General features: G+C 68.8%; 1 protein-coding gene across 1 annotated transcript; it reads left to right on the top strand.

The window, feature by feature from the left end:
• The first annotated feature begins 13,117 nt into the window (after nucleotides 1-13,117).
• Nucleotides 13,118-21,749, top strand: SEMA3B (semaphorin 3B). The gene is given in 19 exon segments (XM_076346226.1): nucleotides 13,118-13,420; nucleotides 13,423-13,573; nucleotides 16,407-16,522; nucleotides 17,461-17,618; nucleotides 17,699-17,761; nucleotides 17,840-17,959; nucleotides 18,040-18,133; nucleotides 18,223-18,342; nucleotides 18,660-18,805; nucleotides 18,893-19,007; nucleotides 19,096-19,165; nucleotides 19,251-19,395; nucleotides 19,504-19,723; nucleotides 19,812-19,903; nucleotides 20,074-20,115; nucleotides 20,219-20,376; nucleotides 20,488-20,543; nucleotides 20,618-20,757; nucleotides 20,841-21,749. Coding segments are annotated over 19 exon segments (2,724 nt in total). The 5' UTR covers nucleotides 13,118-13,143; the 3' UTR covers nucleotides 21,282-21,749.
• Nucleotides 21,750-22,208: the final 459 nt, after the last annotated feature.

Raw genomic sequence — 22,208 nt, forward strand, 5'->3', positions numbered from 1 at the left:
AACCGGAGCCGGGCCCGCCCCCAGCGCGGCGGCTCCCAATCTCCGCGCCGCCGGGGCAGCGCCAGGGGCAGCGCCGGGGAGGGACCGGCCGCGGGGGGGAGCGCACCCGGCCCCGGCCCCCGCCCTGGCCCCGCCTCGCCCGCCGCCCCATCGGCTCTCGCCGTCCCTCGGGGCATCGCCGCCCCACCGGGCATCGGTGCCTCACCGGGCATGGCCATCCCCCAGGCATCACCCACCCACCGGGCATCAGTGTCCCACTGGGCATCACCACCTCACTGGGCATCGGTACCTAACCGAGCATCCCCATCCCACTGGGCACGCCACCCCACTGGGCACCGGTGCCCCACCAGGCATCACCACCCCACCAGGTATCGCCACCCCACCAGGCATCGCTACCCGGAGCACTCAGGGGCTGCTGCCGGAGGCCAACGGCCGGCACTCAAAGCAACGGGGCTGTCACAGTTGCTCTAATGTAACTTGAAGGGCTAAACCAGCAGGCGTCGAGCGCGGGCATTGGGTCTTCTCCCCTCTTAGTGAGGGGCAGAGTCACCCAACAGCCGGGGAGGGTCCTCCCCGGCTCCCCCTGCAGCCAGCTTCTCTCCCCGGCCTGGGCAGCTCAAGCCGCCCCCACGTTAAGACAGCCCAGCTGACTGCCCTGCTCAGGGGTGCCTGCTGCCCCTGCAGCGGCCACCCCGGCACCTCTGAACACTACGAGCAAACAATCCGCGTGGGATCATCCCAGCGTGACTCAGAGTGGTGTGGACACTCCGGTCCCCTTCTCCGGCCTCCACCAACTTCCCCACTTGAGCTGAAACACCTCTTTTTTCATGGAGACCAAACTTTGGGGTCTATCCCCACGGAAGTGCCCCAAAGAGGAAATTTCTTCTCCCAAGAGCATCCCATGCACTGCAGGGAGAGCCAGGAGCTCCTGGCCAGCCAGCAGCCATGTCCCCGCAGGTTCCCTGCCCCTTCCAAAAGGCTGTCACCCCCAAACCACCTCGTGCCCTGCTCAGCAGGGCACCTTGCTCCTCTGCCCTGCCTGGATTTTACTTTGGAGGAAAATCTTTGGGGTCCACACTGCAGCGAGGCAGGGGCTCGATGCACCCACCTCCCCCTGCAGAGCAGCGAGCCCTGCACAGCCGCTGCATGTTGGCAGGACGGCTCTGCGTGTTGCTGGAAGGCTTTATTTGTATTACACATATCTTTCATAAATCCTCGGGAAGCCTCGGGCGGCCTGGGATGGAAACGACTCTGCCAGCCAGCAGTGAGCGTCGCCATGGGGCTGGGAGGAGGAAAACCTCCCCTCGCCCCGCTGGCAGCAGTGGCACCCTCTCACCCGGCCGTCGCGGGACATTAAATACTCAGCGGCATCTCTGCCCTCGTGCTCCCGGCAATCCTGCGGCTCCTGTTACTGCTGCTCTCCTTTGGCTAAAGACATCCATTAACTAATTTCTAATAACAGCAGCATGCGTAAGTGCTGAACCAGCGCTGGCTGGCACGCCGGGAGACCGGAGGCAGCCAGGTTTGGCAGGGTGGCGAGGGGGGAGTTGGAAGCACCCAGAGCCATGGGCATGGCTGGGCTCAAGCCATCCGCTTAACCCTTCCCCTGCCCTGGCGAAGGCGGGCACCAGCCACGTGGCACCGGTGCAGAGACATCCCCGGGGATGGGCGGCAACACGCCTTGCCGGGGGTTGTAAAAGGAGGCTGAGAGCTGCCGCCCTGTAAGCAAACACGGTGTGGGCAGCTGGGGACGGGGACAGGCAGCACAGCCCCGTGGCACACGGGGCGCAGTGCCCGCCGGTGGGGTGGGAATGCTGGGGGGCTGGGGTGCAGGGCAGCAACTCAGAGCCTGCCCACTCCTTCCCAGCCTCCAATGCTGCCCTTCGCCTTTTCCTGTTGGCAGAAATGAAGCCATGCCGCCTTTTTATCATCCCCTCTCTTGTCCTCCAGTGTGTGACACCTCTCTCCATCACCTCCTCTGTGTCAGCTGGGCAGAGGAGATGGCCACGCTGTCCCCACAGTGCCCAGTTGAAGCTTTGTGGAAAATCAAAGCAGTGAGAAGGAGAGGAGGGAAAGGGAGCGAAGACGTCCCCAAACCTCCCAGAGCCTGGCCCGATGGGTCCCTGCATCCCACAGCCGGCACACGGCGGCTCCAGCCCCATGCAGCCGGGCTGGCTACGCAGGGGGGAGCCAGCACAGGGACTGGTCCCCTCGCTGTGGCGGGGGCCGGCCCAGGAGAGGGGTGAGCTAAGACCCTCCTCTCGGCCCCCCGCGCCCCCCGGCCGACAGTGCTTACCCAGCACAGCCCAGGGCAGTTTCGCCACTGGCTCTGGGGGTGTCAGGCCTGTGCCTGGGCTCCAGCGGATTGCGAAACTGCAGCCGTGCGGTTTTCTCCGGCTGGCTGGAAAGTTTGACGCTGGATTCCCGGATGGTGAGGAGCCTTCGGGGGAGCGTGGCACGGCACGGCGTGTCCCGCCGGCAGCATCCTGCCTTGCTGGTGGCGGGGAGCTGAGCGCCATGCCGGCTGTGCCACAGCCCTCGCCCGCAGCCCACCCCCGTGCGGTTTGCCTTCTCACCAATCCCCCCAGCCAAAAGCTGCCCTATTTTTTATCCTTCAACCTCACTCGGAGATCGAGCAGATTAAAGTGAGCCGATAAAACCCCTCGGCCTCAAGAGCATCCCGGTGCGGGATGAGGCTGGCCAGGACCCAGCCATGAAGGAGTGGGTGCCACGCATGGCCGGGGCATGCTCTCCTTGTCATGCTTGGTTTCCTCACCCGGCTTCTGCGCCTGCTGCCTGCCGCTGCCTGCCACTGCCCTCTGTTCCCAGGGCCGAGATGGGAGATGGCAGGAAGATACGGCGGAGATAATGGTTAGCTCTGCAGCCCAAGCAGTTCCCCCCCTGCCACCACCGTGGCCTCTCCAGCAGGAAGCCTCCTAGAGCTTGTCCTTGCCGGGAACATGCCAGCGAGTGCCTCTGGTCCCTGGCACCGGCCATCCTGCAGGCATGGCTGCAGCACCCGGCGGGCGTCTGAGACCCCTGCTGCTCCCCCAACCCCATCACCGGGGAGCAAGCAAGGCATGAAAGGGGCCAGGAACACTGGTGGCAGGAGGAGAGGGATGCCTGCAGCCGGCGGCGTGGGCTGGGGGGACTCCGGGGTGACACCTGCCCGAGGCCGTGCCCAGGGCAGGACCCTTCCTCCCCCAGCCACCCCCTCCGCAGAAGCCCCCCAATGCCGGCAGCATGGCGCCTGGGCCCGGAGCTAGCGGGGACAGCTCATGGCCCCCTCCATCGCCCTTGACCACTGCCTCCCTCGCAGCACACGCTGTCATGTGGCAGGGCACAACAACAACAAGGACTAATTGGTTAATGCGATTTCAAAACATGATTTGCAATTATAACTCACCAGAGAGCATTCAATGATCCCGCACGTCGGGAGAGTGGGTTTTTCTCCTTCGTTTATTCCTGGAACCTCGAAACCAATTAACTTTACAGAAGCCAGAAGCAAAGCGCTGCTCAGCAGACCTGAAGGGTGGGTTATCTCTGCTCTCAATCGCTTCCCTGCCAAGCATGGCACCGGGAACCAAGGACCCGAGGACGAGCCCCGGGGTAACCCCGCCGCTTCTCCCCACAGCACTGCGGGGTTTGGAGGGGGGTCCCAGGGCTCCCCAGCTCCCACAGCCCCCACCGGGACGCCAGTCCCATGCAAGCTTCTCCAGCTTTCAGCCATCAAGCACCAAATCTGCTTGGAAGTGTTTGAGGGTGGGAGGATGGGGACAAACTGTTCCTCTTGGCATAGGGGGACTGTCCCCTCTGTCACCTCCGGAGGTGCCGGCAGCAGCCCGCTCATCTCTGCCACCCAGGCAGGGCAGCTGTGTCCCCGCTGTCCCTGCTGGCAGCATCCACAGCCCCACCGGGGCCAGGGGCTTTGCTCCCATGGGCTTGCCGTCCTGCAGCAAGGGCTTAAATGCCTTTAAGGCAATTAAGCAAGGACTTAGCAAGGTCTTTGACGCCTTTAAATGCAACTTAAATGCCTTAAAACCAAACGAGCCCAAGTAGCTGTGATGCTCCCAGAAAGTCCGGCGCCCAGTGCCCTGCTCCGGGGCAGCTTCTCTGGGTCTTGGCCCATTTCCCCAGTGTCCCCAGTTGCTGGGCTCCATTGCTCCCCACATCCCACTGGAAAGCCGGGCATGAGGCCAGCAGTGTTTTCCCTCAAGTGGGCAAAGAGGTATTGGGTACCAGCTGCTTGAGGGATGCTCTGGCAGCTATCCCTCAGGAGAGTGCCAGGGCCCCACTCTGCTGGGGGACCCCTGCTCGCAGGGGGACCCGGGGGACCTGCCAGCCCACAGGGGACACTCCCACGTGCACAGGGCCTGAGGCTTTCTAGGCTGTGAGCAGTCTTCCATCAGCTCCCAAAGCCCCGGGGTTCTCCATCCCACAGGGAGCTTGGCATCCTGCGCTGCAGCCACCCAGGCTCCCCAGGGACAGAGCCCAGGCAGCTCCCAGAGCCTCCGAGGAGGCACAAGGCGATGCTGGCAGCGCAGGACAGCCAGGCTCGGCTGCCCTACACCCCAAAACCTGCCTGGGCTGGGCACAGGGCCAGACCCCCAGCCAAATCCCCCTGGGACGTCAGGTCCAGGGCTGAGCCACAGCCGGGGCGGGCAGTTAATGTTTAGCAGAGCAGGAGCAGGGCCCCAGCATGGGGTGGCGGAAGGAAATATGGGGCAGCGTTGGGGGCTCTGCAGCACCCAGGGAGGGAGGTCTCCCATTCAAACCCAAGCTCCCCAGCAAGCTGTCACGAGCACGGAGCCGTCTGGGGGAGCCCTGGGGGGGACCAGGCACACTGCCCAGGGTCTGGGTGGCAGGATGGCAGATGGCTGGGGAGCTGGGGACCGGGGAGCAGGGGAGGGCCGGGGCTGCCTTTCAGCCCAGACGACTGTAGCATCCTTGTTTAAAAGATATAAATAACTGGGCCAGAAACAGAGACGTGGCCACAGCCGTGTCCCTCCTCTCCCCAGGGGGCGGTGGTCGGTCCAGAGCCAGCCCAGGAGCAGATACAGCTCGTGCGGCCCCAGTGGAGCCGCGGTCTGCTCCAGCTCCCTGCGGGAGGTACCGGCAGGGCCGTGCTGGGCCCCCACCCTCGCCGGGGTGACTGGCAGTCCCGGGGCCAGACGGCAGCACAGGGTCCTGCCGGGTGTGATTCGGCCACGAGGAGGAGAGGGGATAAAGGCCCTTTCATGGCCCGCCAGGGAAATGGATTCAGCGGGAGAAGCACAAAAGGACGTGCCAACGCTCAGGACCCAGACCGCCATGTCCCCCGGCACCGGGGTCCCTGAGCTCCTGCAGCAGTGGGATGCAGGGGACAACCACCCCAACCAGGGGGCAGCCAGGGAGCGCTGGGTGCTGGGGTCCCGGCGGGCACCCCCGGGTCCCTGCCAGCATCTCCCAGCCTTGCACTTGGGTGGGCTGAGCCTGGCACTGTTTCAGGCTGGGCAGCGCTGGCATGGTGGCCCCCTCCACGGTTGGCAAAGCCCCGGGGCGGCTGCCCCTCTCCCTCCCCTCCGAGCTGGCTGACAATTGGCTGCCCGGGGGACGCTGGCCTTGATCCGCATGGCTGGCCGTCCCCACGGCCGAGCAAACAGAGGAAAACAGCCCCAGCCAGCCCCCACCACTGCCGGCACGTGGCCAGGCACCTGGCACCCCCCGGCACTCCCGTCCCCGGGACCCCCGCCGTGGAGCAGAGCTGGCGGCACCACCCTGCCCAGCGATGCTGGGGGGGTTAACGGTACCGACCCACCTGCCCTACAGCCAGGAAGGAGCCCGGGGGCTGCAGGGGCTGAGCCAGGAGGAGGGAGCGGGAACCGGCAGCGGTGCCCACTGCGCTGGCAGAGGGGCTGTGCCGGGCTGGCCAGTGCAGCAAGGAAAGTGCTGAGGCGCAGCTGGGGCAGCCCTGCGACCGCTGGCCCTGGGTGCAGGGCAGTCCCTCCTTGCCCAGTCCAGGGGTCGGCTTGCCCAGTTCAGCGCTGTTTGCCGTGGGGCTGAGCCAGTCCCCGGGGGCTGCGAGCCAGCTGGGGCCAGCTGGTTGGCAGCGGGCAGCCAGCGTGCGCCAAGGGCACGTGCCCCGGCCCTGCCCAGCCGCCCCACGTGCTCCCCACACAGCCCGATTCCCTGAAACCCTTCCCCATCGGCAGAGCAAAGTGCTTCATGGAAATTCCCCTCCCCAGCCCCCTTCCCGGAGCTCCCCCATCGGAGGGGCACCCCGCTGCCGCCAGAGGCCAGGGAGACACCAGAGGCTGGCTCCAGTACCATCTCCCCTCGGCGCACCCCATATCACCCAAAGTCCCCCCCCCCCCGCCTGCTCCTTGGCACCTCCGGGACCCCCACCCTGCCTGCGGGCAGCAGGTCCCACCCGTCACCAACACGGGGCTTGACTGGCCCCAGCGCGCGAAGCATGGCCACAGAAGCACGGCCGAGACGGTCGGGATGGGCACGGGGACACCGCCACCAGCAGCAGTGCTCATGGTGGCACCGTGGCCGGGGTGGGGATGGGGGCACGGGCTCCCGGCCGCCCTCCTGGCACTGCAGCTCCGGCTGGTCCTCGGGGAGGACGGGGCGCGGGTGCCAGGGCACAGGTGGCTGCTCCAGCTCTGCCGAGAGCGCTGCCCGCCCCCCGCCCTGCCGCCGGCAAGGTGAGCACGGTGCCGTGGCCGCGACCGGCCAGCGCCGCCCCCCCACCCCCCCCCGCCGCTGGCCGGCCGCTCCCGGTTCCCGCCGGCTGAAGGGCCGGGCACGGCGCTGGTGACCCCGGCACTCCGCCCACGCAGGGACGTCACCATCCCGTGACGGTGTGGGCAGGGGGCAGCCTGCCCGCGCCCCGCACCCACCCCGGCCCCGCTGCCGGACGGGAGCAACGGCCGGGCCACCCGCACCGTGGCCGCCGACGGCCCTGCCCCGCCACCTCGGTCACAGCTGGGAGAGGCGCAGGAGCCCTGGCACCCGGCTGTCCGCGCCAGCCCCCACAGCAGGCCCGGGCTGCCCCGCGCCGGGGCCAGCCTGCCTCACAGCGGGCTCCGGCCGCCCCGCGTCAGGCGCAGTCCGCGCCCCGCCACTGTGGGCCCAGCCCGCCCCGGCCGCCGCCACGTCCCGGCTCAGCCCCGCCCCGCCCCGCCCCGGCCCGGCGGCGCGGGCCCCGACCGCCCTCTGACGGCAGCCGGCGGCACGGCCGGGCCTCGGCCTGCGCCCGGCCCCGCCGGGCTCCCCCGGGACCCGCCGCCCCGTCACACTCGCGTCACCCCAGGCCCCTGTCCCCCCGAAAGCCCTCTCTCCCCACACATCCTCATCCCCCGTGGCGCAACCCCCCCCCAGGGCTGCTGCCCCTCGTCCCCCGGGCTGGGGGGGGGGGGGGGCTGGCAGGACGGCGCTGGCCCCGCTGCCCCCCCGCCCCTCCCTGAGACCAGGCAGCGAGGCCGAGGGCGGAGGGGAGGGGGCTCCTGCCCATCCCTGCAGGCAGGCGGGGTGCTGGGGCAGGGCAGGAAGGGTGCAGGCAGAGGCCTGGCAGCCCCCGGCTCTCCCTCCCGGAGGTGGGGGCTGGCCCCTCAGGGGCGGCAGCAGTGGGGGCTTGGGGGGGGCCCCCAGCACCCTGGCAAGCTGCCCGCCCCGCCATGGGGCAGCCCTAGCCCCTCCCGGCCTCTCCTGCAGGAAGGGGTGGCCGTGCCGCCCAGTGCCTCCCCAGTGGGGGTCACCCGCACCCTGGGGCCCCCGGCCCAAAAGATCCCTGTGGAGCTCAACATTGCACAGTAGTGCCCCGCGGCTCTGCACGGCACCATGCGGCACAGCAGGGCGTGCCATGCATCCGTGCCCCCGTCAGCTCCGGGACGTGCTGGCCTACAGCCGCACGGGCAAGAGCCCGGCTCTGCACAGGCGACATCCCACGCTCCGTGTCCCCCCAGCCCCTCTCCTCCCGCACAGGGCACAGCTCCCAGGGAGGGAGGCTGGGGCCTGGCACACCCTGTGGTGCAGCCGGTGCTGGCAGAGCCCCCCGGCTCCTGCCCCCACCCCATGACACAAGCAGCTCAGCTGGCGCAGGCTGCCCAGGCCCGGCCGGGTTTGCCTATCTCCATGGCTGCAGACTTCACAGCCTCTGGGACAGCCATGCCAGCGCCGGCCACCACTGCAGCAAAAAAAAACCATTTTCTTGCCTTCAGATGGAATTTCCTGTGTTGTTTTTTTATTAAATTGGTGCCCGTTGCCTTCGGTGCTGGCGGGCACCGCAGAGCAGAGCCCAGCTCCCTTGCCTTCACGCCCTGCCGGCGGGCAGCTGGGCTGAGCCTGAGCCTCCCTTTTGGAGACAGGGGCAGGCATGGGTGGCAGGTCACCCTCCCTCCTCCGGGGACGGGCTTTTTCCCATCCCAGCCCCACTCCTCTCCTTCTAGCTGAAGTCACCCTGACATGTCCAGCCACAAGACAGACGTTTCTTCTTCCTCCTGTCCTGGCTGCATGGCTCCTGCCGGGATAAAGCCACCGCATCTTCAGCTCCTGGCATGCTGGGTGGGCGAGAGGAGCCGTGCGGCTCTAACCGCCCTGGCCCGGCCGAGAGCTCGTTACACATTTACCCCGTGTTAATGAGGCAGCACGGGCTGCTCCTGGCCTTCGGACCACAGGGATGCTTCGCAGGCAGTCACCCGGCCCCGTGGCCCCGGCAGGGCAGGGCTCTGGGGGTCCCACGGGGTGAGTCCCCTGGGCACGGGCACTGGGGCGGCAGCCATGTCCCCTTCCTCCTCCTCCAGCCCCTCTGGGCTGGGCTTTGCAGGAGCAGATGGGGGGGGGGGCGGCAACGAGTGCCTTCACCCTGGCACTCCTCCAGGCAGGCACAGGACCAAGCGGGCAGGGACGGGTCCTTGGGGATGTCGGGATGCTCCATGGCTGCGACTGGGGACCCAGAGCTCGCCCGCGCGTCTCCCGCCTTCCCAGTGCAGGCGGAGGGGGTGGCGGCACCCTGGGGAGCCCTGAGGTCCCAAGGGGCTGTCCCCGAGCGGCCGGCCGGGTTGCTGGGTGCACGGGGAGGACACGGGACACAGTCGCCTTTTGTTGGTGCCAGCCCTGGGAGCAGGGACAGGGGCTTTGCGTTCCCTCCCTCCGCCCCCGCCGCTGGCGGGACTGCTGTCCGGCACCGGGGATTTGGGGTTTAAAGAGCAGGCAGCAGCTGCAGCCCCAACTCACCCACCAGGCAAGGAGGCAGGCAAGCCCCGGCAGAGCCCACACGCCACAGCAGGTGAGACGGTAGCTGCGGGGCACCGGGCTGCCCCGCCGAGGGGGGCCGCAGGGTTGGGGGTCCAGGGCGGTGGAGTTCCCCAGGGGGGATGCCAGGTCCCGGTCTCCCCTGGGTGGGTACTGGGTGCCGACGGGCTCGGACACAGTCCCAAGAGGGAAGCGGGGGCAATGCCGGGCACACGCCACCTCCCTGTCCCCATCACCCTGCGGCTGAGTGGGGACCCCCGAGCCCTGTCCCAGCCAGGGCAGCCAGGGCCAGCATGGCCACGTTGGGGGGCTTCCCAAGCAACGCCCCTTCCCCAGGGCACTGGTTTATGGGAAGGGGGTTTACCTGGTCCCCTCCCACCCCTGGCTCCTCCACGGCGCTTGCCGGCTTGGCACCGGGCAGGGCTTGCCCTGGCTGGCACCTGGACGAGCTCTAAGCCGTTCGGGGAAGAGGAGAGCCGGACGCCGGGCACCGGGCTGGGCAGGAGCGGGAGCTGGGCCGGCAGACAAGGCCCTATTGTGCCGTGCCGGGGCTGCCGGCTTGCCCATCAATAGCCGCATTATGCTCAGTGGCGGCCCCCCAGCCTTCCCAGCCGTCGCGGCTCTGCGGGAGCACCGTGGGAGGCGATCTGAAGTGGCTGTTGTTTTGGGGGGCTGGGGTGAGAGGAGGAGGGTGGGCAGGCCAGGGTGCCGGGACCCACCCCTGCCACCGCCTGGCTGGGTGCTGCTGGGTGCTGTGGCAGTGGGATGCTGTGCTCCCCTGTGCCGCTGGCTTTGGGGACAAGATGCCCTGGATGGGGAGCGGGCAGGCTCAGGGGGCACCCGGGCACCCCTGTCCCTGCTCCCCTGCCCTCGCTGTGCCACCTGGCATCACCCGTGTCCAAGATGGCCACGGCCAGGCTGCGCTGCCGGGCGCTGCCCCGGGGCAGGGACGAGCAAGTGGGCAGCGAGGGGCTGACATCAGCCCTGGGCGCAGATGCTGCCGGGCCAGCGGGAGCAGATGTACGGTCCCGCGTGCTTCCCAGCAAGACACGCCCCAGCTAAAATTACCGACCCCGTGGCAGGGACACCAGCCTATTTTTAAAGCCTGGAGGAGCTAGATGCAGCCGGTTGGTGTGGCACAGAGCAGGGCTGGAGGGGCTGGGGCAGGGCAGCAGGCAGGGGGGCTCAGCCAGCATCTCTCCTGCCCTCCCACCAGGACAGGGAGAGGGCCAGGCCAGTGGCAGAGAGCCTGTGTGCTGTGTCTCACGCGCCGTGGCTCTGCTGAGGCTCCTGCCCCACTGGGATGGTTTTGAGGAGCTTCAAGCTCAGCAGTTTTCAGCGCACAGGATGCAGCCCCTCTGCCTGCCCCAGAGCCTGGCTGCCGGTGGCCACAAAGCCGAGGGCAGTCACCCCAGGGCAGCAGGATGGGATCCTAGAAGCCCAGGATCCCTCCCTTTCCCAAAAAGCCATTGTGCTACACCGGGAGGATGGATGCCTCCTTCTTCATCACAGCCCCAAAGGTTCACCGTGCACCCCACGGCTCAGTCCCACAGCAGGGACACCCAATGATGGCACCCCAGACATGCTCAGGCACCGGGGTGCACCCAGCACCCCACGTCCCCTGGGCGGCCCAGCTCAGCCCAGCGCAGGGTGGGGACAATTAAAAAGGGATTAGCCAGACTACACCGGCATGGTGCTGCTGGGAGCCGGTACCTAATCCCGGCAGGAATGTGCTGGGGCCACTTGGGTCCCTGCTGCAGGGGTCTCACACCAGCATGTTGTGATGGGGGAGTGGATGTAGGGCCAGGGGGGTGTATCCATAGATGGGGTGTGAACCCTGAGCTGGTGTCCCCCTGGGACATCGCCACCACGCCGCGCTACGAGGATGCAGCTGGCTTGGGCTCATTTGCTCACCACCAGCCTAGGCCCTTGCACTGGCACGCTTGGCACCCGATGGGCTCCGTCCCCTGCCTGGCACATCCTCCCCTTGCACCAGGGATGTGGTTGCCGCCCGAGGCCTGATGCCAACCCGTGGCCCGACACCGCGTGCCACAGGGACATGCAGCTGTTTCCCTGCCTTGATGCACAGCTGAGCCAGGCATGCCAGCGAGGAGACACCGGCAGGCCCATCAAAGCGGCGATGGAAAAGGTCCCCGCAGTGTTTCATGGCATGGCAGGGCTCACCTTGCCCCCCTGGAAAAGCCACAGGCTGCGGTGGGGAGTGAGGCTTGGGACGGGGAGTCAGCCTGGCCAGGGATGGAGGAACCACGCAGGCAGCTGGCAAGGGGCCCCGTGTCAGGGGGACTCCCAAAGAAGTCCTAAAGCCACATCTTTGGTGCTGTTGCAAACCACTGAGGGCTTTTTGGAGTGGCCAGGCCCAGGGGGTACCAGCTCGAGGAGGGTATCCCCATGCCCGGGCCATGGGTGCAGGCCGGGGTGAGGATGCCTCTCCTCCCTCTGCTCTCTCCTTCCCCCCCGGCAAGCCAGCAGTGTCACCGGGAGTGCTGGCAAAGGCCACCCCACTGCACAAGCACATCTCTTGGCTGGGGAGCAGGGCCGTGCCAAGCCCAGGTGGCATGGGGACACCTAGGGCACCAGTTGGCATGATGCAGCTCACCTTGTCCCCCTGGGTTTTGGCCAGCCCAGGCCATAATGGCTCCACCAGGGCAGAGGGATGCTCCCCAGCTCTCAGGGAGACGGGGGGCCACCCTGCAGCCACCTCACTCTAGGTCACCCCACAGGTCCCCATGGCATCACCAGGGCTCTCCCAGCGAGGTACCGCTTCCGCTTGGGGTGCAGGATTTGTCCCCATCCTGGTGGCTAGCAGATGCCCATCCCGGTTCATCTCCCTCCGTGCAGGCTCTCCAGCAGCCGCTGGTCCCAGTCACCCATCTGATGGCATGGATACATCCCGCGCTTTGCCGGCTCGCCCGCCGGCACAGGAGGTGCGGGAGCCGTTGGCTACTGCCTTCCCCCACGCCACCCCTGGGAGCCCTGTGGAGGCGGAGAGGAGCCATTTCCTACCGCAAACACCGCTGGAGGCTCGGGTGCTGCCAGCTTAGCCACCGATGCTCTCTGGAGCCGGAACTGCCGGGGGAGATTTGGCTGAGGCAGCGATCCCTGGGCGCGGATTTGCCGGCAGCAGGGAAGGGATCAAAGAGCGAAGGCACCAGCACCTGCTCATGCCGCTGGCGGTGACACCCCCGCACTGGCGGAGAGCCAGGCCACCGGCACCCAACCGCACCACCCTCCACAGGGCTGGCAGCAAGTGCAGGGATGAGGGCGGGATGCTGGTGGCAATGCCCATCCCAGCTGGGGACTGTCACCGCTTCAGCGCCCAGTGGCTTCGGTGCTTGCCAGGAACACCCGGCAGGGCGGGAAGGGGTGGCCGGCAGGCGACGTGGCGCATCCCTCCTGCGCAGTTTTTTCCAGGATGGAAGCCCGGCCCTTCTGACGCCTGATGGTTCCTCCAGGCGGAGCCGCTGACGGTGAGGTCCCCACAGGGCTCCGGGGCTGGGGTGACGGTGATGCCACCCGGCCACCTCACCACACATGCCAGGAGTGGCGCTGAGTGGAAAGGTCCCAGCTGGGTGGAGGGAAACTGAGGCACAGTGTTGGCACAGCAAAGGAAGGTGCCCACTGTGCAGGGTTGGGCACGGCGTCCCTGCCCCCACCGTCCCAGCCTGCCATCCTGGACATCCTGGACAGGGATGCTGTGCCCAACCCTGTGGGGGCCACCCAGCCCAAAGTCCCGACGCGGCGCCCGGGCAAAGTCTTGCAGCAGAGTAACCCCTGCCATACCAGTGCCAGCGGCTCCCCTGCTACCCGTCTTCTCGCCATCGCCTTCCCCCTCGTCACCCATGATGCTGGGCTGGCGCTTGGCACCGTGGCGTGACCGGGAGGGGAATGGGAGGCGGTGCTGGGGCAGAGGGTGCTGCCAGCCTGCCGGCATGCCGCTGCACCCGGGCCGGCAGCAGGAGGGTTACCAGCAGTGAGACAGAAGGGCATTGCCCGGGCACTCTGCCTGGCACGGCTCCTCCTGCCTGCTGCTGGCCTGCCTGTGCCTGCCTGCACAGCTCCCACTGCCTGCCGAACCCACTGCCTGCCTGCGCCAGCTGTCTGCCTGCACCTGCACCTGACCTGCCTGCACCCACTGCCGGGCTGCCGGCACCTGCTGCCAGCCTGCGCCTGCCGCCTGCATGCCTGCACCCTCCGCCTCCCCACTCACCCTGCACCTGCCTGCACCCGCTGCTGCCTGCACCCACTGCCTGCCTGCCTGCACCCCCCGCCTCCCCACTCACCCTGCACCTGCCTTCCTGGACTCCGGCACCCGCAGGTAGGGACAGCCAGGGGTGCGGGGGAACACAAGGCAGGGGGTGGCCCCCAGGGCAGCCCATGTCCCCCCCCCGCCCCAAGCTCTGCCTGCCGAGGCGCGCGTGGCCCCGCTGCCGGCACCACTCGGCACTTGCTATTCTTGGCAGCGGTGGCTGGAAAATGGGAGGCAGCAGAGGAATTTTGTTTGCTCCGGGCTGGGCCCGGGCCAGACATCTGGGCCGCAGCTGAGCGGGGCGCGGGACTGCCCCCCCCCCGGCCCCGGCAGGGCCCCCGGTGCCCCCCGGCATGGCCCCAGCACACCCTGGCACAGCCCCCGGCACCCCACGTCCAGGCAGGCAGCACCCGGCCGGCAGCTGCCCACCCCAGGGACGAGGCAGCCCCGCCACTCGTGTGCTGAGCCACTCGTGTGCTGAGCGTGGCGTGCTCAGCGCTGCGCCGGGGGCAGCAGGTGTCACCGTGGGCGTAACTGTGGGCCAGGTGGGGTAGCAGTACGGGGGGGGGGGGGGGGTGCGCGTGAGTGTGCGTGAGTGTGCCTGGGTGATTTCGCACGCTTGTGCTTGCATGTGAGTGTGAGTGGGTGTGCTTGCACGTGTCTGAGTGTGCCTGGGTGTTTTTGCATGTGTGTGTTTTTGCACACGTCTGTTTGCGCGTGTGTGAGCGTGTGCGTGTTTGCACACGTGTGTGAGTGTGCAAGTGTCCGTGAGTGTGTTTGCACGTGTGGGGGACGTGAGGGTGCCCGGGTGTTTGTGCATGCGTCTGTTGGCACGTGTGTATGTGTTTGCACACGAGTGTGCGTGTGCACGCGTGTTCGCACGTGCGTGTGCGCGTGCCCGTGCCCCCCCGGGGCCGTGCCGCGCCCCCGCCGCCCCGCCCCGCCCCGCCCCGCCGGGGCCGCCCCGCTCCCTCCCGGCGGACGCGGAGGGCGGGGCCGGGCCGGGACGAGCCGAGCCGGGACCCAGGTGGGTGCCGGGGGCCGGGCAGGGTGCGGGGGCTGCCGGGGCCGAGGGGCTCCCGGGGCCGGTACGGGGGGGGGGTGTCCTGGGCCGGGGTCTGTGCGCTGCCGTCGGGGGTCTGCCCGGGCTGGCACCGGGGAGCTGGCGGCGGGGTCCGTGTCCCGGCTGGCACCGGGGGTCTCGGGGGGCGGGGTCCGTGCCGGGGCTGCCACCGGGGGGCTGCGAAGGTTGGCACCGGGGGTCTCGGGATGCTGGGTCCGTGCCGGGGCTGGCACCGGGGGGCTGCGGGGGTTGGCACCGGGGGTCTCGGGGGCTGGATCTGCCAGTGCTGGCACCGGGGGTCTCCGGTGCTGCCGCTGCTGCCCGCCCCTTCCAACCTGCCCCCCGTGCCAGCATCAGGCTGAGGCAGCCGGCATGGGAGGTCCGTGCCCGGGGGTCTGCCCTGGCCCCTCGGCGGGCGCTGGCAGGTGCCAGGCAGGCAGGAGGACCCCCAGTGTCCCTGCCACGGCCCTCACTCGCTGGCGGTCGGGGGGGCTGGCAGAGCCCGGCAGGTCCCCCGCCTCGTCCCGGCGCCTCTGGAAATGCAATTAGCGCCTGCTGCCCTCGCGCCAGGCCGCCGGGCAGCCCAGCTCCACAGCACTGCGCCCAGCCGGAGCTCCTGCCTGCTGCCCGCTGCCTGCTACTCGCGCCTGCTGCCTGCCCGGGACCCACTCCCCACCCTGCCAGCCCGGGAGGGGGCTGCCCCTGCCTGCAGGAGCCCAGGGCAAGCCCCAGCCGGCTGTGACGGGCAGAAGGCAGACGTGCCCAGATCTGTGCCAGGCACTGCCACGCACGCGTGTCCCCCTGGCCTGGTACCCACCATGGCCTGGCTCGTGCCGTGCCTGAGTGGGGTGGCAGAACCTGGGGCAGTTGCACTGAGCCCCAGTGCTGCAGTGGGGCTTTGGTCGTCACTGGTGTTCCGGTGAGGCCCTCGTGGCTGCAGCACGGGTGAAACCCATCAGCTGTGCCAGGGGCCAATGACCAGCGTGGCCGGGCTTGTGCTTCGCACGCAGCGCGGGGAGGTGCTGGCTGGCACGTCCTGGCTGCCTGCAGCTGCCCGAGTCTGCTGTGGCGTGGCCGGCAGGCAAGGCAGGAAGCTGCATGTTGGCGCGATGCTCACGATAACCATCGTCTCCCGCTCCCCGGGAGAGAGCATGCTGGTGCCGGAGCCAGAGGAGCTCTTCTCCTACCCTGTGGTGGGTACACATGAGGGTGGTGGGCACCTGCTTGGCCAGAGCCCCCCCAAGCCCAGCTCCTGTTCACAGGGTGGTACGAGAAGGGCTGGGGACCAAACAGTGGGGACTGTAGCATTGGGGGAAACTGAGGCATGCGACCTCGTGACTCCCACCATGGCCAGCTTGTCTGGTGCTTGGGAGCCCACTGCCTGTCCAGGGTGTCCTGTCTGGCTGGCACCACCCCGGTGCTCGCCCCGTCCCCGCAGGACAGCTCTGTGCTTGCAGGCAGGAATGGGCAGAGCCCAGTGCTCTCCTGCCGGTAGGGCTCGGGCAGGTGCAGAAAGGGCTGGGTGCTGCTTGGCCAGGCTGCCTCAGTTTCCCGTCGAGCAGGAGCGGGAGGGCTGCTCCTGGAGCCCCTTTGGTTTGGGGTCAGATTAACAGGGGCTTAAAAACTGGGGAGGGACATAGTTGGCTTGTGTTCCCCCCCCCCCCTCCAAATCACTGGGTCAAGCCCAGTGCGGGGGTCCCCTCCTGTCATGCCGGGGTTGCCCTATGCCGATGCTCGGGACTCTCCAGATCCCATTGGCAGCGCCGGGGAGGGATCGTGGTCTGGGGGCTGCAGGGAGGGGGCTGTAATCTGAGCTGAGGTCTCGCTTCTCTGCCCCAGCCGCGGAGCCATGAGCCACATGCTGCTCCTGCTCCTGCTCCTGCTGCGTGGCCCTGCCGCCACTGCCAGCCGCCCCCCGCCCGCTGCCACCCCCCGCCTCAAGCTGGCCTTCCCCGGTGAGCGTGGGACACGGGCAGGATGGGGGGATGTGGGGTCGGGCATGGGTGCACCGGTGCTGTGTTAGCACCCAGCATCACCCCGGGGGATGGGAGCATCCTGGGGGGGCGGGGGGCAGCATGGCGGGAAGGGTGCGAAACCCCCACACTGCCACCTCACCAGCACCAGCACTGCCCTCCCCACAGGCTACCAGGCATTGGCATGGGCTGCCAGGTTCCTCACCTGATGCCAGCCCCCGCAGGGCCACCTGCCTGCCCTCGGGGCCGTGCCTGTGCTTGGGCCTTCGCTCTCAGCCCCTGGCATGTGCTGGCTCAGGTGCCTGTCCCCCTGTGGTGCACCATGGTGGCACTTCCCAGTCCCAGCTGTGCCATGCCCAGTGGGGACGATGTGCCGGCGGGGGAGCTGGTGCCGTGTCCCAACTGGCCACCCTGTGGGCTCCAGTACGGCGCAGGGGGCTTTGTCCGGCGGCAGGTCCTGGCGAGCACTCTCCTCCCAGCCTGACAAAGGGCTGTTTGTTCCCGCCGCGGTGGGATTAGCTCCACAGGGCAGGGAATGGCCCCTTCTCCCCCACTGCCTGCCGCCAGGGTGGGCGGTGCAGGGATGGGTGCTGGGCCAGCACGGGGATGGGTGCTGGGCTGGCTCAGGGTTGGGTGCTGGGTGCTTCGGGGATGGGTGCTGGGTGGTGTGGGGATGGGTGCTGGGCAGTGCAGATATGGGTGTCAGGTTGGTGTGGGGATGGGTGCTGGGCCGGCATGGGGTTGATGAACCCGGTCAAGCCAGTGGGACAGGTTTGGGGGAGGGGATGGCGCGGCAGGGGGGCCATGGCCAGACCCAGGTCCCCCCGGGGCATGTGTCCAGGGCAGGGGAGTGTGCCAGGCAGCAGCGGGTGCCATGCCGTGGCGGGGCTGGGCTGAGCAGTGCTGGTGGGTCCTGGCAGAGCTGCGGGCTCGCCACGGGCTGCACCTCTTCGCGCTGGAGCGCTCGTGCTGCTACGAGGCCCTGCTGCTGGACGAGGAGCGCGGCCGCCTCTTCGCCGGCGCCCAGAACCATCTCCTCTCCCTGGCCCTGGATGACATCAGCCAGCGAGACAGGAAGGTAACGGAGGGGGGGGACGTGCTGGCTGGGCAGCCCCAGGCGCACCCCAGGACTGTGAGCATCCCCCTCTCCCCCCGCAGATCTACTGGCCGGCACCGGTGGAGTGGAGGGAGGAGTGCAACTGGGCTGGCAAGGACATCACTGTGAGTGCCAAGGGGTGCCGGGGGGTGCCAGGGGGGTGCCAGGGGGGCCGCCCCAGCACTGCCTCCCCCTGCCCCCAGGCCGAGTGCATGAACTTCGTGAAGATCCTGCACCCCTACAACCGGACCCACCTGTACGCCTGCGGCACCGGTGCCTTCCACCCTGTTTGCGCCTTTGTGGAGGCCGGCCAGCATGCAGAGGTGAGCCCCCCCTGCCCCCGGCACCACTGTGGCCCCCAGCTGCTGCTGCCTGCCCACCTCCTGTCCTTACCCCCCTCCAGGAGCCTGTCTTCAAGCTGGACCCCCAGCGCACTGAGGACGGCAAGGGGAAGAGTCCATACGACCCCCAGCACGCAGCCGCCTCCATCCTCGTGGGTAAGGGAGAGCCAAGCCCAGCACCGGGGGACAGTGTGGCAGGGGGGTGCCAGGGCGTCCCCCCTAACACTTCCCTTGGTGCCTGTCAGGCGAGGAGCTCTACTCCGGGGTGGCCACCGATCTGATGGGCCGTGACTTTACCATCTTCCGCAGCCTGGGCCGGCGTCCCTCCATCCGCACCGAGCAGCATGACTCCCGCTGGCTCAACGGTCAGTGCCCTGGAGCATGAGGGCGGCGGGGCCGCCGGCACCCTGGTGCAGCATCACTGCTCCCTGGAGGCATCGGGGCAACGAGTCCTTCAGGCTCGGCCGCACCCCGCCCTCCGCTGCCTGCGGAGGGTGATTGGGGGGATCCTTGTGCCCCCTGCAGACCCCCGGTGCTTGGTGAGGTCCCACCCTCACTTTGCCTCTGCCCTGCAGCTGGGCAGGGGGGGGTCTGCACCCTCCTGGGACCCCAGCGGGTGCCCGAGGGTCCCCGGGGAGCAGAGCTAGCGGTGGCACTGGAGGTGGCACCCCTCTGTCCCCAGAGCCCAAGTTCGTGGCCGTTTTTTGGGTGCCGGAGAGCGAGGACCCCGATGACGATAAGATCTACTTCTTCTTCCGCGAGACGGCAGTGGAGCGGCAGCAGGGGCTGGGCAAGACCAGCTTTGCCCGCATCGGTCAGATCTGCCGGGTGAGGGCATCCGTGGGCGGGGGGGCTGGGGGCACCCGTGGATGCCACCCACCACTGCTGACATCGGTACCCTCCCTCTCCTGGCAGAACGACGTGGGAGGGCAGCGCAGCCTGGTGAACAAGTGGACGACCTTCCTGAAGGCTCGGCTCATCTGCGCCGTGCCAGGACCCGACGGGGCGGACACCCACTTCGATGAGCTCCGTGAGTGGGGGGGTGGGGGTGGCCCCCCGCGATGCCCACGGGTGGCCCTGGCACATCAGGGCGGTGCTGACGCCCTCCCGGCTTGCAGGGGACGTCTTCCTGCTGCAGACAAGGGACAAGCGCAACCCCCTGGTCTACGCCGTCTTCTCCACCTCCAGGTCAAGCTCCCCCGCCGCAACGCTCCCCCCCGTGCCTGGCGGTGCCGTCCTCGCCCCTCACATTGCCCCCTCTCTCTCCCACCAGCTCCGTTTTCCAGGGCTCGGCCGTCTGCGTCTACACCATGGCCGACATCCGCCGGGCTTTCCTGGGCCCCTTCGCGCACAAGGAGGGTCCCAACTACCAGTGGGTGTCGTACCAGGGGCGCGTGCCGTACCCCCGTCCGGGCATGGTACGTGGCACAGGGGCGTCCCAGCTGGTGCCGCTGGTGGGATGCCGGTACCTGGGGTGGGGGCTGTGGGGAACGAGACCCTGCTCAGCCAGCGCCGCCTCCCCACAGTGCCCCAGCAAAACCTTCGGCACCTTCAGCTCCACCAAGGACTTCCCGGACGAGGTGATCCAGTTTGCCCGGCACCACCCACTGATGTACAACCCAGTGCTGCCCCACGGCCAGCGCCCCCTCTTCCTGCAAGCCGCCGTGCCCTACACCTTCACCCGCATCGCCGTGGACCGTGTCACTGCTGCTGATGGACACTACGATGTCCTCTTCATTGGCACAGGCACGTGGTGACCCTGGGGCTGGGGCAGGGGAGAGAGCTGGGGGATGCCGGGGCTGGGACCCCCGGCCTCACCCCTCCCTGCCCACAGACATGGGCACGGTGCTGAAGGTGGTCTCGGTGCCCAAGGAGAGCTGGCACCGCATGGAGCCGCTGCTGCTGGAGGAGCTGCAGGTCTTCCAGGTGAGGAGGGGGCTCCATGCCCTCCCAGTTGGACCCCCCCCAGCACCCCCTTGTGCTGCCCATGCTCCGGGTCATGCCAGGGCGCTCCAGCTGCCGGGACGTGGGAGCCGGCAGCCCGGATGCCTGGGTCCCCCCACACGCCCTAACTCCTGCCTGCACTCTGCCCGCAGGACGCCTCCCCCATCACCAGCCTGCAGCTCTCCTCCAAGCGGGTAAGGGGGGACCCCAGGTGGGTCCCCATGTCCTGCCGTGGCTCTGCCCGGCCCCGTGCTGAGGCCCCAAGGTGCTCAGCTCTGCTCTCCGCACCCCCTCCAGCAACAGCTCTATGCCGGCTCGGCCGCGGCGCTGGCCCAGCTGCCCCTGCACCGCTGTGGCGCCTACGGCAAAGCCTGTGCCGAGTGCTGCCTGGCCCGGGACCCATACTGCGCCTGGGATGGCACCGCCTGCACCCGCTACGTGCCCAACACCAAGAGGTAGGTGACATGCTGGGGCGCAGCACTGGGGGGGCCAGCCTGCCCCAAGGCCACGGTGAGGGGTGCAGGTCATGCTGCTGTAGCCCCCGCTCCTCCGCCACCTTCCCGCAGGCGTTTCCGTCGGCAGGATGTCCGCAACGGTGACCCCAATGTGCTCTGCTCCGAAGGTGAGCCGGGACCCGGCCACGGGGGGTCAGCCCTGCCGGGGCAGGGGGCTGACAGCCGGGCCGTGTCCCCCCAGACCCCCGGCGGGGCAGCGTGCCCCAGAAGCAGCTCTATGGGGTGGAGGGCAGCACCGCCTTCCTGGAGTGCATCCCTAAATCCCTGCAAGCCCGTGTCCTCTGGACGTACCAGCACACTCTGGATGACCCCCAGCGAGAGGTAGGCTCTCCCCGGCCGGGTGCCGCTGGCGGGGCCATGCCATGCCGTGCCAAGCTGACCACCCATCCCTGTGGGTGCCACAGGTGCAGGTGGATGAGCGGGTGGTGCAGACGGAGCGGGGCATCCTGCTGCGCAGCGTGCAGCGCACCGACACTGGCCTCTACCTCTGCCACGCCATCGAGCACGGCTTCACCCAGCCCCTGCTGCGACTCTCCCTGGAGGTGATCGGCACCCGGCAGGCGGTGGGCATGGCCCCCGCCGGTGACCCCCAGCTTGCCGCTGGGCCTCCTGGCCACAAGGTCTGGTACCGGGACTTCCTCCAGCTGGTGGAGCGCCCGCCGCTGGGGGCAGCAGACAGGGTCTGCCAGCGGCTCTGGAGCCGAGGAAGACCCCCACCACTCCCCCGTGCCTATGCCAGACCCCCTGGCCGCGGGCAGGGTGAGGAGCTGCGCAAAGCCCGCCGCCGGCGCACCCACGAGGGGCCGCGGGCCGAGCGGGGCCCCCGCAGCGCATCCCCCTGGTGACCCTGGGGCCGGCCCCGGGTGCCAGGCTCTGCCTAGGAGCGGGGCCGTGGGCAGGGGCAAAGCCCCCCGCCGGCCTTGGCTGCCCCGTCGGCAGCACCGGAGCTGGGCACGGGCAGCGGTGGGGGGCTGCGGCTCCGGGGCCAGGAGGGCAGCTGGGCTGACCGCCCCCCCCCCCCCCAAGGGGCTGCCGGCTGCCCGTGCCACCGGCTCCAGCACCAGTGGGGGGGCCCAGCCGGCTGCCGGCACCGCAGAGTCACCGAAATATTTATTAACGACTGTTACAGATGAATGTAAACCTGCCCCGGTGGGGGGGTCAGCAGGGCCAGGCTGTGCCCCCCCTGGGCATGGCACCGCAGGGGGACAGGGCAGCAGGGCCACCCTCGGGTCCCAGGGGGCTGTGGGTGGGAGCGGGACCCCAGAGGGGCAGGACGGGCGCTGGCGGGACATGGGGGGTCTGGCAGGAGGAGGGGCACCCAGGGAGGAGATGGGGGGGGCACGGAAGTGGTGCCCAGCGCCCCGGGTGCAGAGCAGCGGTGCGGGGGGGCTTTTACTAATTGAGCACAATAAAGCAGAGGATTCAGCCCAGGGTCCTGCGTCTGCCCCAGAGCCCCAGGGAGCACTCGGGGGTGGGCAGGCCAGTGCCCTACAGCGGGGACCCCCGCTGGCACCCTGAGGAGTGGGGGGGGCCAAGTCCTGCGGGGACATCGCCAAGGCCGATAGGGACCCCAAGGCTTACAACCCTCCACGCTTTCGTTTCTGGAAGGTGAAAACCGAAACTTGACTTGGCCTTTCCCCAGTGCTGCCAGCCCAGCACTTAAGGCAGTGATGGGAGGTGACCTTGGGATCTGCTGCCTCCCGCTGCCTGCGGTGGCACCAGGGCCCCCGGTGACATTGGCACTAGCCATGTCCCATTGCCTGGGGTGACAT

Source organism: Aptenodytes patagonicus, chromosome 8 (assembly GCF_965638725.1).
Source record: "Aptenodytes patagonicus chromosome 8, bAptPat1.pri.cur, whole genome shotgun sequence".
NCBI classification, from domain to species: Eukaryota; Metazoa; Chordata; class Aves; order Sphenisciformes; family Spheniscidae; genus Aptenodytes; species Aptenodytes patagonicus.